This window comes from Pseudophryne corroboree, chromosome 6, assembly GCF_028390025.1.
Source record: "Pseudophryne corroboree isolate aPseCor3 chromosome 6, aPseCor3.hap2, whole genome shotgun sequence".
In the NCBI taxonomy this organism is placed as follows: Eukaryota; Metazoa; Chordata; class Amphibia; order Anura; family Myobatrachidae; genus Pseudophryne; species Pseudophryne corroboree.
In genome coordinates, this window is record NC_086449.1 from 311,101,505 (window position 1) to 311,119,369 (window position 17,865).

At 44.8% G+C, this 17,865-nt stretch overlaps 1 protein-coding gene across 2 annotated transcripts in view; it reads right to left on the reverse strand.

Moving 5' to 3' along the window:
* Positions 1-12,482: 12,482 nt before the first annotated feature.
* MCEE (methylmalonyl-CoA epimerase) overlaps positions 12,483-17,865 on the reverse strand; it is a 46,526-nt gene continuing 41,143 nt past the window's right edge. For both annotated transcript variants that reach the window (XM_063926241.1, XM_063926240.1), the window contains exon 3: positions 12,483-16,423. In XM_063926241.1, coding sequence (XP_063782311.1) covers positions 16,271-16,423 — 153 coding nt within the window. In that variant the 3' untranslated portion in view covers positions 12,483-16,270. The remainder of the gene's footprint in view (positions 16,424-17,865) is intronic.

Sequence of the window (17,865 nt, forward strand, 5' to 3'; positions counted from 1 at the left end):
ATGAACAAGATGTTCAAACACTTCATCCACTCATACAATGTTCATTTTTTTTTTTAATAGTGGAATGAATAAAAATGTATTTTGGTCTTATCTAGAGACCAAAGTAGACTGTTCTTTTAACCCACAAAAGCTCGAAGGGAAAACGTGTGTGTATGTAGTGTTCCTTCTAGGCTGTTTCAGCAGGGTGCTGCACCGTACACATTTTTCAAATGTGAAAAAGCACCCTCTCCTTTTTCAGTGCACCCTGCAGGACCAGAAATCGCCCCCTTGTATACAGTATGCAACAGTCAGAGTGCATGTTACAATGCAGTGGTCTACTCCTTGCCCATCTCTGAAATTGGAACACAATTTCTGTCCTCTGCGAATGGGATAGTAGAGGAGGAAATAACATCACTGCTGTGGCTCCTGTATAACACAGCATTCTGATAAAGAGGGAAAGAACAGGGTAAGCAGTGAGCATGTACTGCTTACACTATTTCCCTAGTAGAAGAACAGACTTATTTTGTACCTATATATTTTAAACCCTCTGCTTAACTTTTCTGTTTTATAACACATAAGGATTAGAACTACTTCAGTACTGGAAGAAACCTTCATTATCTACTTAATTATATGCTACTGCTGTTCTTTCAAGAAGACTGGACGTATACAGTATTTTTCTCAGTACAGATGTTGGGTGTTACATTGGTCTCCTATATGTATGTATGGGTATATGATACACTAAGGGGAAAATATATGTATAACAACTATAGACATATGCGCTATGCTTTGTGCGCAAAGTGTCACACCAAAAATGTGCCCTCCTCAGTGATCAGCACCCTGCCCTAAAAAAATCCTAAAGTGAACACTGTGTGTGTGTGTGTGTGTGTGTGTGTGTGTGTGTGTGTGTATATAATCACGACAGCACTCAAAGCCTATGTATGTAAAGCAAAAAGTGGTGGTGCAAGGCAGCAATAAATATAAAGCACTCACTTCCCCAGCGATGCAGAAAAAGTAGACAAGCCAGCACTCACGTGTAGATGAAAGAAAAGCAGGATTTATTCCTTAACTAAACGGCATGGTGAAGTACAGCAAACACAGCCCGACAGCTGTTTCAACCGACTGGTCTTCCTCAGGGGCTAACCGTTCTGTTGTCAGTACATGAAATATAAGCCTCAAATGGCACCACAATCAACCCGGCAGCATCAGGACGTGGCCTGAGACAAGTCCGGACATGCCTAATGCATCCCCTGCTGTCTCCTCCCGCTCCATGACACTGGTAACTAAGCTAAACCCGGTGTCATGCATAGCAACGGCTCCAGAGCGCGGCAAAACGTGCAGCCGGTGGTCTCAGCAGCCTGACTAGTAAATGGCATGCTGATAGTGACGGGAATTGCTAGGACTACCCTGGGATACCCCCAGAGGGAGGCCTGCCCCGTCATGCGGCAGGCTTGTCAGTTTTGGAAGCTGGCTGACGGGCAGCCCAGGCACGCTTTGGTCTGGGCTTGTTTGGTCTGGAAGCACGAGCTTGCTTTGGGTACGCCTGACCTTTTTTGCTTTACCTGGAGTACGAAAGGGCCGAGGGAAAGTACTTTTAGCCTTCTGTGCGGAAGGAGCTGTACTAGGTAGGCAAGCTGTTTTAGCCGTAGCCAGATCAGCCACAATCTTATTTAGGTCTTCTCCAAAGAGAATGTCTCCTTTGAAAGGAAGCACCCCCAGGGTTTTCTTGGAATCCAAATCCACCGACCAGGATCTCAACCGAAGGATACGTCTGGCAAAGACGGATGCAGTAGCAGCCTTGGCCGCGAGCACCCTGGCATCGGAGGCCGCCTCCTTAAGGTACAGAGAAGCCATGGCAATATATGAGACTTTGTCGAGCATGCTCAGATGCGTCGGCAGACAGTTCCGCCTCGAGTTCCTGAGCCCACGCCTCAACAGCTTCAGCAGCCCAAGTCACTGCAAGTGTTGGCCTATGCACAGCCCCCGTTAGGGTAAAAATCGCTTTTAAACAGCCCTCCACGCGTCTATCCGTCGGTTCCTTCATAGAGGTGACGGTAGTTACTGGCAGAGCAAAGGAAACAACCATATGCGCCACATGAGAATCAACCGGCGGAGGGGTTTCCCAATTTTTACACACCTCCGTAGAGAGAGGATAGCGAGCCAACAGTCTCTTATTCGGTGTAAACTTTGTCCCCAGATTTTCCCAGGATTCCTGACATATGTCAACCAGGTGTTTAGAGAAGGGTAAAACCTGTTTAACCACCTTCTTACGTTTAAACCTATCCAGTTTCTTGGAGACAGTTTCAGGCTCAGAATCATCAAACACCTGAAGAATGATGCAAATCGCCTCAATCAAATACGGGACATACACAGATGACTTTCCTTCCCCATCTGAAACGTCAGTGTCATCGGGGTCAGTATATGCACCTTCCTCCTCCGAGGACGTGTCGGTTAAAGCCGTGGATTGGGAGGAGGTAATGGCCCGTTTAGAAGATGACTTAGTCTTAGGCAGGCGAGAGTGAGACTTAGATTTAGTCATAGATCGGTTCAAATGCTGCAGCTGAGTGGAAAGCTGATCCGCCCATTGTGGGTTCACAGCAAGGACCATAAACTACTGCAGTGGCACAGGTGGTCCCACAGGGGACGTCAATTTAGTCACAAGCGTGCTTAGCAATGTGGCGAACGTAGCCCAAGGCGGATCCTGTGATGCCCCAAGCGCTACTGACCCACTGGGGGGCAATGAACCCCCTTAACCTGAACTCTCAGCTGCTAAATTATCCTCCGTTGCGTCAGCGGCCTCACTACCACGCAGTGTGGGAGAGGCCCCAACGTCGTTGCCACGTGTAGCAGACATAACTGTGCACAATAATGGGCAACCCGGTACAAGGTGTAGCAGCACTATACCTAGCCAGAACACTCAGAAGGCACAGACCGGAGGTTCAATAGATATAGAATATATGGTGACTATAAATTACAATCAAAAATACCCCAACAGTATATTTTGTGATATAATCCTACATTGAAAATAGCAAAAACCTGAAACACTTGGCCCCCTCAGGTATAGCAATATAGGAATAGCACGCTGAGTGAAATACCCTGCAATAAGGCAACCACGCAGCAGCTACAAGCGCACACACACAGATATATAGTCACAAATTTACCTTGCAGATATTATGTACCATAAACTGCACTGGACTAGCAATACAAAGTAATACTCAGTATGGCTTTATGTGATAACAATAGATGTAACAAACACAGTAAGCACTGGATGTATATCCCAGGGTGTTTGCACCACACAACCCTGAAGGTATGCACTCTTTCTTAACTAACAGAGTCCCAGTGACAGGTAGAATACTTAAGTGTCCTGTAAGAAGCACAGCACTGGCAGTCAGGCGGTTCCACAGAGGAGGATTTGCCCCAGCAATCCCAGGAACAGCAAGGCTCAAGCTGAAATGGCCGCTGATCAGGAGTGAAGGAGGAGGCAGCTCCAGGGCGGGAACATTGTAGAAATGGTGTCCTGGGGCTGGGGGGAGGGGCCTCAGGTCCGACCTGCTCCCCCTGCTGGCATCCCCACCGGGTGTGTGGGCAGAATATAAAACAGGGGAATTATACTAAATCCCCCTGACCTGTGCCCTGAATAATACCCTGGTGGCTAGTGGAGCAAGCTGCCTAGTAATCAGTGCCCACGCCAGCACGTGCGCGGCCCGCCTCCTACGGCCGCGCTGGTTTGTGGTGAAGTGCGGCACAGGAGCCCCTTACCTCCCCCTTTTTCTGCGGCCCCACGATTCCGGAGACTGCGGCGGGTATGACTCACAGTTAAGAAGAAGAAGAAGCCTCCGTTTCCACTGCAATGACCCGGCAACTCCGGCGTGGGAGTATATAGCGGCCGCTGGGGGTGGTGGAGCTGCACACTAAAAAGTCTCTAAGACTTTACCAGCAGCAGCCCTTGAAGTCTTCAAACAGACTCCACTGTTCAGTCTATGTATAATTACTTTGAAAAAATAGGATTTTAATACCTACCAGTAAATCCTTTTCTCTTAGTCCGTAGAGGATGCTGGGGTTCCAAAAGGACCATGGGGTATAGACGGGATCTGCAGGAGACATGGGCACACTATAAGACTTTGAATGGGTGTGAACTGGCTCCTCCCTCTATGCCCCTCCTCCAGACTTCAGTTAAAAAACTGTGCCCAGAGAGACGGACATTTCGAGGAAAGAATTTATTGTTTAAACATGGTGAGTGTCATACCAGCTCACACCTCAAACATGCCGCAGAACGTGGCATTCAATAGAACACCAGCTGACGGCATGGAAAAACCATACAGCAAAATGCTGACCGAAAACGTAACACAACTTGTGTGCATCATGACTGATAATCAGATATTGCATGTCATGGCACGAATAACTGCAGCAACAGACATGACTGCAAGAAACACCACATGAGTGCAACGACAACCAATAGCTGCAGATACAGTACGCACTGGGACGGGCGCCCAGCATCCTCTACGGACTAAGAGAAAAGGATTTACCGGTAGGTATTAAAATCCTATTTTCTCATACGTCCTAGAGGATGCTGGGGTTCCAAAAGGACCATGAAGTTTATACCAAAGCTCCAGACCGGGCGGGAGAGTGCGGACAACTCTGCAGCACCGATTGAGCAACCTGAGGTCCTCAGCAGCCAGGGTATCAAACTTGTAGAACTTATGAAAAATGTTTGAACCCGACCAAGTAGCTGCTCGGCAAAGTTGAACCGCCAAAACTCCACGGGCATCCGCCCGAGAAGAGCCCACCTTCCTGGTAGAATGGGCCTTCACCGACTTCGGTAACGGCAATCCATCCGTAGAATGAGCCTGCCAAATCGTATCACAGATCCAGCGTGCAATAGTCTGCTCAGAAGCAGGAGCCCCAATTTTGTTGGGAGCATACAGGATAAACAGAGCCTCTGTTTCCCCAATCTGAGCCGTCCTGGCGACTCAAAAATTCAAGCTCTGACTACCACAAGAGACTTCGAATCAGCCAAGGCTTAAGCAGTCCCAGGCACCACAATAGGTTGGTTCCTGTGAAAAAGCAGAAAGCACTTTAGGCAGAAACTGTTGCCAATTTCTCAATTCCTCTCTATCCACAAGGAAGATCAAGGAGGGCTCTTGTGAGGCAAAGCCGCCAATTCCGACACCCGCCTTGCGGACGCCAATGCCAATAGCATGACCACTTTTCAAGAGAGAATTTTTTTTTTTTTTTTTACCTTACGTAAAGGTTCCAACCAGTGTGACATAAGAAACTGCAACACCACATTAAGGTCCCATGGTGCCACCGGGGGCACAAATGGAGGTTGGAAGTGCAGCACTCCTTTCACGAAAGTCCAAACTTTTGGAAAGGTGGCCCACTCTTCTTCTTTTTTTTTTAAATTGATAACGCCAAAACCTGCACTTTAATGAAGCCTAGCCTTAGGCCTGCATCCACACCTGCATGCAAAAAATGGAGAAAATGACCCAGCTGAAATTCTTCCATAGGAGCCTTCTTGGATTCACATCAAGACACATACTTCCTCCAAATACGGTGGTAAATCTTTACCGTTACTCCTTTACTAGCCTGAAGAAATGTGGAAATGACTTTACCGGCAATACCCTTTTGGGCCAGGATATGGCGTTCAACCACCCAGCCGTCAAACGCAGCCCTGGTAAATCTTGGTACACGCCCTGTCCTTGCTGTAACAGGACCACTCTTAGAGGAAGAGGCCAGGGATCTTCTATGAGTAAGTCTTGAAGATCTAGATACCAAGCCCTCCTTGGCTAGACCGGAACAATGAGGATCGCCTGAATCTTTGTTTTCCTTATGGTTATCACCTTCGAAAAGAGTGAAAGTGGAGAGAACACATAGATCGACTGAAACACCCAAGGTGTCACGAGGGAGTCCACTGCTATAGCTTGAGTGTCCCTTGACCTGGACCAACATCCCCGAAGTATCCTGTTGAGGCGAAAAAGCCCTCACATTTAATCGAGGAATTCCCCAAAGACTTGTCATTTCTGTGAACTTCTTGATGAAGACCCCACTCTCCTGGATGAAGATCGTGCTGAGGAAGTCTATTTCTCCGTTGTCTTCACCCGGAACGACGACCTCTAATAGAGCGTTTACCTGCCTTTCAGCTCATCGGAAACTTTTTTGGCTTCCACCATTTCCGCTCTGCTCCTCATTCCACCCTAGTGGCTTACTTACGCCACTGCTGTTTAGTCGTCTGACAGAATTAAGACGGGCAGAACACAAAGAAGATGTTCTGTTGTAAATAGTTCTTAATCCAAGAATGCTTATTGCAGGCAAGCTTTTCGGCTTGACCTTTCCCCTTGGGGATTCTTCCCTTGGAAAAACTGCTCCCCAGCCTTGGAGACTTGTATCCATGGACACCATGATCTAATCCTGGATCCGAACCATCGTCCCTGTAGGAGGTGAGAACTGTGAAGCCACCACAGGAGAGATATCCTGGTCCTGTAAAATAGGAATATTTACAGGTGCATGTGCAGGTAAGACCCGGACCATATGTTCAACTGGTCCCGCAAAACCACTCTGGCATTTGACCTGCTCACCGAATGGCCTTGTAGGCCGTAACCATCTTCCGCATCAACGAAATGTATCAACGGGTTTACACTGTTGCAAACCTGATCCGACTCTGGATCATCGGATCTCTTTCCACAGGAAAAAACAACTCTTAACTGATCAGTATCCAAACTTATTCCCAACTCCGACCTCAGCGTCGTTGGGATCAACAGCGATTCTTTGTGACGAAGAACTGTCAGAGAGAAACAACTAATTTTACCATTTGTTTCTTGACCTCGCCGTAGTCAGGAGAGCGTCCCCGTACAGAAAAATAATGGCTCTTACTATAGAAGGAAACCATCATACCACCATCACTCTGGTGAACTGGCAATGACAATCCTGAATAGCAAAAATAGGTAAGTTTAACGCGGATGACACTGCACTTAAAACCTCTTTCTTCTTTTACAGGTCGGAAATCTCTGCCCTGAGAGATTCCAACTTGTAGTTCTAACTTCTTAAGAAGAAATCTTCTTGGGATTGTTCTGACCGAGCTGTCCGGTCTCCGAAGCACGAAAAAGCCAGCTTATTCTTTTTTTTTTTTTGACAGGGACAGCAGGACAATGTCCTGATCCTGAACCAAACCTTGTATGGCGTCGCCTACTACCTCCCCGTCCATAGGAGAATCGGTAAGATCTATTTTAAAAATCAGCGAGGGGAATCATCTGGAAACTCGAGTATGTCCCCCTATGGACTGTATTCTTACCCACTGTGTCAAGTCCATTCCAGGACTGACTGAAGAGTATTAGACGAATTCCCACCAGTGAGGGCTCCAGCAAGATAGACCCAGCGATCTGCAGTGGACGTGGTAGAAACAGAGGACGATATCTTGCTCTGCGAACTTGAAAAGGCTGCAGACCTCTTACCTTTTCACTTTCCTCTACCTGCAAAGAAGGGGAAACAAAACGGTATCCAACCAGTCAAAATGACTGCATCCCACAAAAAAAATGCATCAGCAACCGTTGTGAGGGAACATAGCACAGGACGGTAGACATACCAGTGGTAACCGCCGAGATCCACTTAACCAAGCCATCCCCAAACCAGATTATCCCTTCATAGGGAAGATGCTCCAGTATTTCTCGGAGTCAGTGCATACCTCTTGTAGTCGCACAGCAGCATGCTGCAATGTTCTAGATAAGACCCAAGGAATTAATTATATCGGATAACAAGGTAACCGACCATCTTTGAATACAAGTACACCCCCATGCGCATGTAATGCCAATATCATCAAAGCATATAATTAAAATTATAACTTAGCTTCCTGTATACGATCCTTGTTGACAGGGCCCCGTGTAGACCAGGGGTAGACATTCACTTTATTCTATCCACAGCAGGAAAATAATAAACACTCGGACTCCTCGTGAGGATTCGAGACCATCTTGTCACGGCTGACCTAGAGCTTCATCAACAGAGCGACCAGCACATGAGAAAGAATAACTTTACTTCAGCATTCATAATAAATTGCAATGTAACCGTACACATTTAAATACACATATATACACATATATACATCTCATATATATATATATATATATATATATATATATATATATATATGTCAGGAACATCAGGGTCCCTAGTGACATTAATGTGTTCTGAATGTGTATGAACATGTACTGAATGCCAATGTTGCAGATCTAATCAGGAAACATTATGGCCGACATAGAACATAGTATTCGTGTCGACGACAGGGAGTAGTGAATGGGCAAAATAAAATTTTTGTGACCCAGAGGGATCTGAGGGAAACACATACCTAATTTCACTAGGACGCCCCCACAAAATACTATCACGTCTGTGCTCGAGCTACAGCCCACTGCAACGTACCATACATATATACACCTACACCAGGTTTCTCATATATTTTTACACCCAGTCATCATAGTTGGCGCCGACAGGGTCACCCACATACTACTGTGTTTCCCATACAGTGTGTACTTATGACAAGCATACCACTACCGACCTGTTGACTCTATCAAGTACCAACAGGCGTCGGTGATGTCGACAGTGACCCCATATCGGTTTGTGACCGATCACTCCCTCATGTAGACACATGTGGACTATAGTGGGTATAACTGACAGGGAACTCACACAGAAATATGCACAACAATGATTATATGGTATATCTCAATATACCACTAAAAACTATGTGCCCCCCTTCGTTTGTACTGCATCACCTTTTTTGGCGGGGACAGAGAGAAAAATGGCGCTGAACACTGCTGTGAAGGCTAAGCCCCGCCCCCTATTCGGCGCACTTCAGCCTCATTATAATAAAGTGTAACATGCAGGCAGGGGACCGTATATAGTGTCTAGGCATTATATACCTTCACAAAACACATATATATTGCTGTCCAGGGCGCCCCCCCCCAGCGCCCTGCACCCAAGTGACCGCTGGCGTGTGCGGGATCAATGGCACGCAGCGCTACCGCTGCTGTTCGGCGGGGGTATCGTACCAGGGGTCCGGGCCCCGAGAATGCCTGTGTAAAACAAAGAACCTCAGTAACATGCTGCCCAGGGCGCTGCACCCTGCAAGTGCCGCTGGTGATGTGTGTGGGAGCATGGAGCACACTGCTACCACTGCGGTTACCTCCATTACTGAAGTCTTCTGCCGTCAATGAAGTCTTCTTTTCTTCCAATACTCACCCGGCTTCTTTCTTCTGGCTTCTGTGAGGGGGTTGACGGCGCGGCTCCGGGAACAAGCAGCTAGGCGAATCAAGTGATCGAACCCTCTGGAGCTAATGGTGTCCAGTAGCCTAAGAAGCAGAGCCCTTGAACTAAGAAGAAGTAGGTCTGACTTCTCTCCCCTCAGTCCCACGATGCAGGGAGCCTGTAGCCAGCAGGTCTGCCTGAAAATAAAAAACCTAACATAAAGTCTTTTAGAGAAACTCTGTAGAGCTCCCCTAGTGTGTGTCCAGTCACTCCTGGGCACAAAGTCTAACTGAAGTCTGGAGGAGGGGCATAGAGGGAGGAGCCAGTTCACACCCATTCAAAGTCTTATAGTGTGCCCATGTCTCTTGCCGATCCCGTCTATACCCCATGGTCCTTTTGGAACCCCAGCATCCTCTAGGACGTAGGAGAAATGCTGCTTAAGGCAGCCACCTGTCAAGTGCCTGCATACTGCAAGGCACCAACTTACAAACTGAGCTCCCTGGCATGGAGGCGGGGTTATAGAGGAGGCGGCGCTGTGCATCTTGGGAGCATTCAAAAGCTTTGAGCCTTTTGGTGCCTCGGATCAACATCCTACTCTACACCCAATATAATTCCTTTTGGAGCCCAGTGTACCCCGCAGCAGAAAGATGCTTTGAAGCTTTATGTACGTTACACCCCAAGGTACCAGTGTTATACACACTGCCTAAATTGCATAAAAACTGTGAGAGGTCCCCTGGGAGGCCTATAATCTCCACCCAAGACTCTTTGTATTCTCTTGTGTCCCAACTATTGGACTGTGTTCTCCAACCTTGTCTAGGCGGTCAAAATACCTTTCTTAAGGATATCTCCACTTTTCTGAATGTCCTGATGGACTTTGGTGAGGTGCCAGCTGGCACTCTGTTGTGGTGTTTGGATATTTGCAGTCTTTACACCAGCATCCCACACAGTGTAGGGATGCTGGCGATTAAGAGATTTATTGAGAATAATGGGGGTACTTCCAAGTTGATAGCAGCAGGAATTTTGATAGCAGTTGGGCAAAACCATGTGCACTGCAGGGGAGGCAGATTTAACATGTGCAGAGAGAGTTAGATTTGGGTGTGGTGTGTTCAATCTGCAACTAATTTGCAGTGTAAAAATAAATCAGACAGTATTTACCCTGCACAGAAACAAAATAACCCACCCAAATCTAACTCTCTCTGCACATGTTATATCTGCCTCCCCTGCAGTGCACATGGTTTTGCCCAACTGCTAACAAAATTCCTGCTGCAATCAACTTGGAATTACCCCCAATGTACCTGATTCTGTATTTGATCATGAATTATTTCTAACATATTGAGTCTTACGTTGAATCGCAATTATTTCCTATTTGATAGCATGTTCTATTTGCAGAAACGCGGGTGTGCCATGGGGTCTTCCGTAGCCCCCAGCTATGACAATATTTACATGTTTGAGCAGGAAATGTGTATGTTCTTTGATGACCCGGAGAGAAAGAGGATCATATTGATGTTTAAAAGATACATCGATGATGTGTTTATGCTATGGTCAGGGGGTATTGAAACTTTTGAGAACATGATGTTGGAAATCAATGCTATGGAATTGCCTATTAAATTTACTCATGCCTGCAGTTCCAATGAGGCGAATTTCCTTTGATGTATATGTCACAGTGATAGATGGTAAATTTGAAACAGGAGTGTACAGTAAATCAACGGATAAGAACACCCTGTTAATGGCCTCAAGCCATCACCCTGGGGCATTGAAATAGGGCTTACCATTATCTCAGATGATATTGGCCCTTCTAAAGTCTAGTGTCCCTTCTAAAGTCCCTCAATAATTAGACATCATCATAAATAATTTTTCGAACCAAAGGTATGATTTAAATTCTGTTATCTCAAAAAGAAAAGGTATTAACTATGCCGAGGGAACAATTATTGAATTTAACACCAAGGGACCAGGATAGCATTCTCCCTTCGAGTAGTGACTTTACTACTGCTAGCCCCATTATCAAGAGAGCGTCAAAAGCATGATGGCCCATTGTTCGTACAGATAGGGAATGAACCTTAGACCAGTGGCCGCGTTTAGACGTGGCACTAAGTTGCGGGATAGGTTGGTCAAGTCGGACATTTCTGGACGTAAGGAGTCAACATTACCCAATGTCTATAAGAAGCCGCCTGGCTGCTATAGTTCTAATGACTGTACCACCTGTAAGTTCTTGTTACAATGTAAAAAATGTAAACATCCATATCTTGAGAAGGTCTACGATATTAAGCATGTATTGATGTGTAATATATCATCTGTGGTTTACGTGGTGGTCTGTCCTTGTGGTTTAGACTACGTTGGACATACCACCTGTAAATTCAAGGAGCGCATAAATGCGCATAGGTCTGCATTAAACTGATTGTCAAGGGTAGGGACGTGGACCAACTGGTAGCATGTCACTTTCTCGAATTAAAACATCCCCAGGAATTGATCAAATATTTTATGATCGATCATGTGCCTGCTTCTCTACGGGGAAGGGGGGGGGGGGTGATAGGGCCAAGGCTCTGTTGATCAAGGAATCAAGGTGGATTGTGCGACTGGGTACTATTAAACCAGCAGGTCTCAATGCCAAGATTAATTGGAGTTCGTTGATTTAGCATGCTTCCGTTGAATTGTGCATTATTGTCTGTCTGTGTAGTTTTAATATTGTATTATACTCTAATACTATGTAATGGTTTCCTCTTCGATTTATGTATTTATGATGTTTTTATTGTATTTCTATAGGCCGAGCCACGGGTCTCCCTGGGTGATCTGGTGCCACTGGAGCTAACAGAGCTGGAACGCACCAGCGCCCCCCCGTGGAACGCAAATTGGTGGTCAGCAGGGCAACGCTGCATGCATCCACCGGAAGTATGTCGCAATGTGCAACTTCCGGTCAGCGGATCCAGGAGTCCGGCGGCATGGCAGAGGGGTTTAAAATGGGTTAAGTTTTGTATTGTCTTATTTGATATGTTATTCTGTGTGGTGCTGAAGACGAGGTGGATACCTCGAAAGTACTTGACCTTAATACACATTTTATCTGCATTGCTGTCTCCAGGTGGCCTGTCTCATTGGGAAACTATAGCTTTATTGGATTGCTGCACCGGGGTGCGCTGTACTATTACCTGAGTGCCAGCCTACTGGGACATACATATATCATAATAATTATTAAATAAATTATGAAAGGAAAACAAAAAGCATCACTACACCTCTAAGGATGAATTAAATATTGACAACACAAGTGATTTTGCAGAGTTGCGAAGTTTCAGGATTCAAGTCTTTTAATTTCTACGTTGCTTCACCGATCCATAGAATAACACCCTGGTTATGGGTAAATGAACGACAGTCAGAAAGTCGACTCCAATTAATGTACTGCTTTGCTAGCCATGCTTTAGGTTATTATTCCCAATCGCAGTCGACGGGGATGGCAAAGTATGAAAACGTTTTTTTTGGGGGGGAAACGGTCCACCCCCCCACCAAAAAAAAGGCATGTCAAAATTTTCATGTGTCGACCATTTGAACCCGTTGACCCTTTGACCAACTGTCTACCTTTTGACTGTCGACCTATCAACCGGATGCCTGTTGTCCCACACTGTATTTGCACAATTGTATTTTCAATAAAGTTATAGCATATCCACATCAGGCAATCAATGTGCTGTGTGGTATGGCTGGTGGTATGTCTGTGTAGGAATTACGGACAGATTTGTGCATACTTTTGTGACAAATATTTTGTCACCAATTGTGTAAGGTTGTTCATATGCACTTGACATAACAGTTGATTCATTAATTTTTAGAGAAAATAAAAGAGCCTTTACTGTCAGGCAATGATCTCTCTTCTGTACACATTTTACAACAATCATGTTGGCTGGCTATTATGCCAATTGTCAGCTCCAGCAGAGATATAATTAGAAGAAAAAAAAAAAAAGTGGTCCTTTTCTAACAGTTTAACAGAAACCCTGACGCTAGAGCTAGCTCCAGGGAACTAGATTGTGACAGTGTGGGCAGGAAGACAGGCAGCCATAGCCAGATTTATAGAATGAATACACTATACTGTATACTCATTTTTATTCAAATATGGCTGCAGATATTTGAAAACAACTGCTGTCATGACTGTGGTTTTTTTGAACCCGACATGTATGTGAAGTCCGTGCGGGTAACTAGAGGACTATGTATATGTTTGGCTGGTCTGTGTGAATCAGTGTGATGAAGTATTAAGGAGTAATATCTTACCGGGGGTCGAATCCGAGCCTCGGCAGAGGGAGCCGTATCCTGACCACTGGATCACCAGGGACCTTTGATATCAGGATGGTGAATGTATTGGTGAGAACGAACTGGATATACTGTCACAGGAGTAGGTATTTGTGTACTCAAGGTTACTATGAAATAGATTTTCTGGCGTTGCGCAGAACCGGGAGGAGAGCTGAAGACGTTGAACTGGACTGGTTACTGGTGAGACTGAGAACTGTGCTGGTTACCGGGGGAGACTGAGAACCGCACTGTGAACCGGGCTAGGTACCAGTATAACTGGAACGCAACTGTAATCCGGGCTGGTACCAGATATAACTGGAAACGCAATTGTATGTAGAACAATGACTGTAGCTGTGACTTTAAGACGAGACTGAAGAATACTGTGGCTGTGTCTTTAATACGAGACTGAAGAATACTGGATATAACTGGTAACACAACTGTAATCCAGACTGGGTAGCAAAAGAGCAGAGTTTTACAGGAACTAAAGCAAACTGCGGTCCTCCAGCTGTTGTGAAACTACACATCCCAGCATGCCCTGACACAGTTTTGCTGTCAGAGAATGCTAAAGCTGTGTCATGGCATGCTGGGATGTGTAGTTTCACATCAGCTGGAGGGCCGCAGTTTGGACATGCCCGAACTAAGGTAATAGTGTTACCTCTTAGGCAGCTCAGCTACCAAGCTCACACTTAGCTGTGTGACACAAGGAACTGGTATTTTCTGTAACACAAGTCTCTTTACTTATACTTCCTGGTGATTGGTGAACAGAGTCAGGTGATTCAGGCTGGCACAGGATTGGTTAGCTCATGGTCAGGTGATCAGACCCCCAGTCACATCAGTACTCCAGGTCAGGCTCTGATGTGGAGTGAGGCCTAGCAGGCTGAAAAAAACACTGAAGCCTGAACTTCTACAAATGAACAGAGGATGCTGACTTTTAGGCCTAAACTCCAGATTGCTGAACACAGTGAAAAATCAAAATGCTGCACACAGCTGATTACTTAGAGGAATTCCTACTCAGGTGGCTAATCAAAGTAAGCAAACACAGATTTGCAGTATTCCTGCTGAGCTGAACAGATGCCAAGTTACAGGACATGCTGAGGTAAGCCCCAGAATATGAGAAATACAGTCAGGATCATGACAACTGCTAAACGCAAAGGGGTTTATGCAGAGTTGAACTCAAGTAAGTTTGAGGAGCAGATCTTGTGTTATTGCTCTGTACATGCTCTGGAACCAAGTGTACACATCTACAGGCGATAGAGAGTTGTACGCAACCGGATGAGTCTCCTCTTGCAACTGAAGGGGCATAACTGGGTTGGAACTGGGCATTTTCACATAGGCTAGGTTGTGGGAAGATGTGCCAACGCAGTTGTGTATATGTGTGAATATGCTGATCACATGGATCTTTAGCATGTAGAATAGGACTGGCGCTAGTGGGTAATGATCCTAATGAATAGGTGAATACAGGTGGAGTCTCCATATCCAAAATGCTTGGAACAGACAAATTTTGGATTCTGAAGGTTTTGCATACCATAATGAGATATCTTGGTGATTGGGCCCAAATCTAAATACAAAATGCATTAGTGTTCCATATACAATTTATACATAGAACCTGAAGGTCATTTTACACAATGTTTTTAATAATTTTGTGCATTAAATAAAGTTTGTCTACACTGAACCATCAGAAAGAAAAGGTCACTATCTCAGTCGCCCTCAAAAATGTCTATTTTGTAATGCTCCATAATCCAGAGTTTTGGATATGGGCAACTCAGCTTGTATATGTTGTTATTTTCATACATACATGGGCTAATTCAGTGAGGATAGCAAATTCTGCTTTTGGTTGCTGACCGGTGCTTTCCCCCTTCAACAAGCAGCAATTGTGATCGCTTCGCAATTTCGGCTTGTCAACAGAAACTAAAGATTACTCCTGCCGGCGCAGCTTAGCTGCGGCCACAGGAGTCCTGGTGCCATTTTACCTGTCGCGGCGGCTGCATGAGACGTCACGCAGCCGCCGTGACCATGCCCCCGACACGCCTCAGTTCGTCCACCGTTTGGGTCGCCCCGCCCCCGCAATGCCCCGTCTCCTCTGCAGATATATCCAAAGCTGGAAGGGGCAGTGTGTTGTGCATACAGACTGCCCGATCCGTTGTGACCGCCGGCTGCTGCAGCATGTGTACGGGTGGTCGGCTGACTGCCTGTACCCACACAACGATGCACCAATATATCTGTAGATATATTGGTCATGGTGTGTGCTGCAGGGCCGACACGATATGTCTGTGAACGACTGTGTTCACCAACATATCGTTGGTACATACTGGCTGACGGGCCAGCGATATATTGGTCGTTTAAAAAAACGGCCGATATATCAGCCATTGTGTACCCAGCATAAGATGTACTTACCCGATTTAAGCAGCCAAAAAGGCCTGTTACGTTAGTGCATAAAGAGGAAGCCTGACGTCTGGCACTACAAGGTTTCTTTTAAAAGTATCTACGTGTTTCTAAATCCATCATTTTTACTATTGTACACACTTAGTAAGAAGCTATTTGGATCTTTGTTCATGAAGATTACAGCATAAAATTTCTGTTAATTACAATGTTGAACAAGTTGTAACAAGGGCAGGTGGGTAAAGAATTACAGACCCTGTCTTTTATTTCACTTGTTCTAAGACACAATAATTTAAACGTGATATATAAAAATCAGTGGGAATGAGAAATTGTTTTGATCTCTTGGGCTTCAGGTAACTGTACCAGAGTTCCCCAAAATGCCCAATTCAGTTTCAGTTAGAGAGGACTATTATGAATATTTGCACTAGGCTTCCTCCAGCTCCACAAGGACCCCGTCACAGTCTTTTGGGTGCAAGAAGACTACTGGCTTTCCATGTGCACCTATTTTAGGTTCTTCACTCAGAACCCTAATGTTTTTCTTCTTCAGATCAGACATTGCTCCTTTGATGTCATCAACCTATAAATAAAAATAATGGACAGGTATTAAGTTAATATGAACATAAAATGTATAGCGGTATAGTCCAGTGTAATGTACAGTATAATTTCACAATGTTTTCTTTTGGCTTTCAAATCTTATCAAGGCATCCTAAATGTACGCCTTCAGATCACGTCTTTCAATGTCAACAATGGGATATAGAAGATAAAATATGGATTCATGTCAACAACAGAAAATAAAGAAATAAGGGTTATTTGCATTTAGGGGGGAATTCAAATGTTTGAAAAGTTGGTTGGGTGTCTGTTTTTCCGGTCTATTGGATAGAAGGAAACAGACACCCAACCGACTTTTCATTCATTTGAATTCCCCCCTTAGAGTGCAGCATGATTGTAACTACCTCTAAAGTTCTGTTGTAGTGTACTGGAAAAGGAGAGAGAGGAGACTGGACCCTCCAGTACACAAGTAGACAGGTTCACTTTATGCCTATTTTAGCACACAGAAGTGTTAATAATGTGTGAATTCTCTGAATATATAATTAACGGTTATGAGCAAAAAAACACCCCCACAAAACCGTGTAAAGGCCCTGAGGGTATTCTAAGGGCCTAATTCAGTAAGGATTGCAAATTCTGTGATCAAATAGTTGCTGTCCAGTAATACAGAAAAAATGACTATCGTAAAAATTACGAATGCATCGCAATATGAGGGCTGATCGCAAAATCATACACAATTTCCTGGAACATCGAAGATTTTTCCTATCTGGGCCAGGCTAGGCCATTTGTAATTTCTGCTAAACAAGAGGCTGGAAAACACATCCAGAAAACGGCGGGTTTCCACCCAGAAACGCTGGCTTTCTGTCACTCAAACAGCGGCTGCATTGCGATCACAATGTGTTCTGCTTTTGCTAGTACATGCACAATGAGAAGGCTGATAATCGGCCAGATTGTGACTTGCTAATTTTGCGATCCAACCTGAATTAGGCCCTAAGTCTAGAATACTAAGTCTAGTAGTCTCCTGGATCAGGTCTTCCCTGAATTCTAGCACAAATAGGTGCACTGTAACAAGGATTGGACAAAAAAACAAAAACAACCCAAAACAAATAACCAGTATTTGTTTTTTATTTATTTAAACCAGGTTTTTTTTTTGTATTAAAGTTTTAATGAAATCCTGCTTATTAAATGAACACTGTGGAACATTGCTATATATTAGAAACCTTGATTAGCCATGTTTTAATGCTAACATTAACAAAATTATTAGGTTTTGATATGATTTATTTTACATATTTCAATAAAACCAATGTTTTACTACTTATTATTCCTTTTACATCTGAATATATGTAGATAGACTATAGCATATTAAAACATACACAGTACACTCAGAGATAGATGAAACAGAAAAGAAGAACAACAACAAAGTTAATGTTAAGCATTAGTCCTACCAGGGGCGGTTTAACAGCGGAGGGTGCC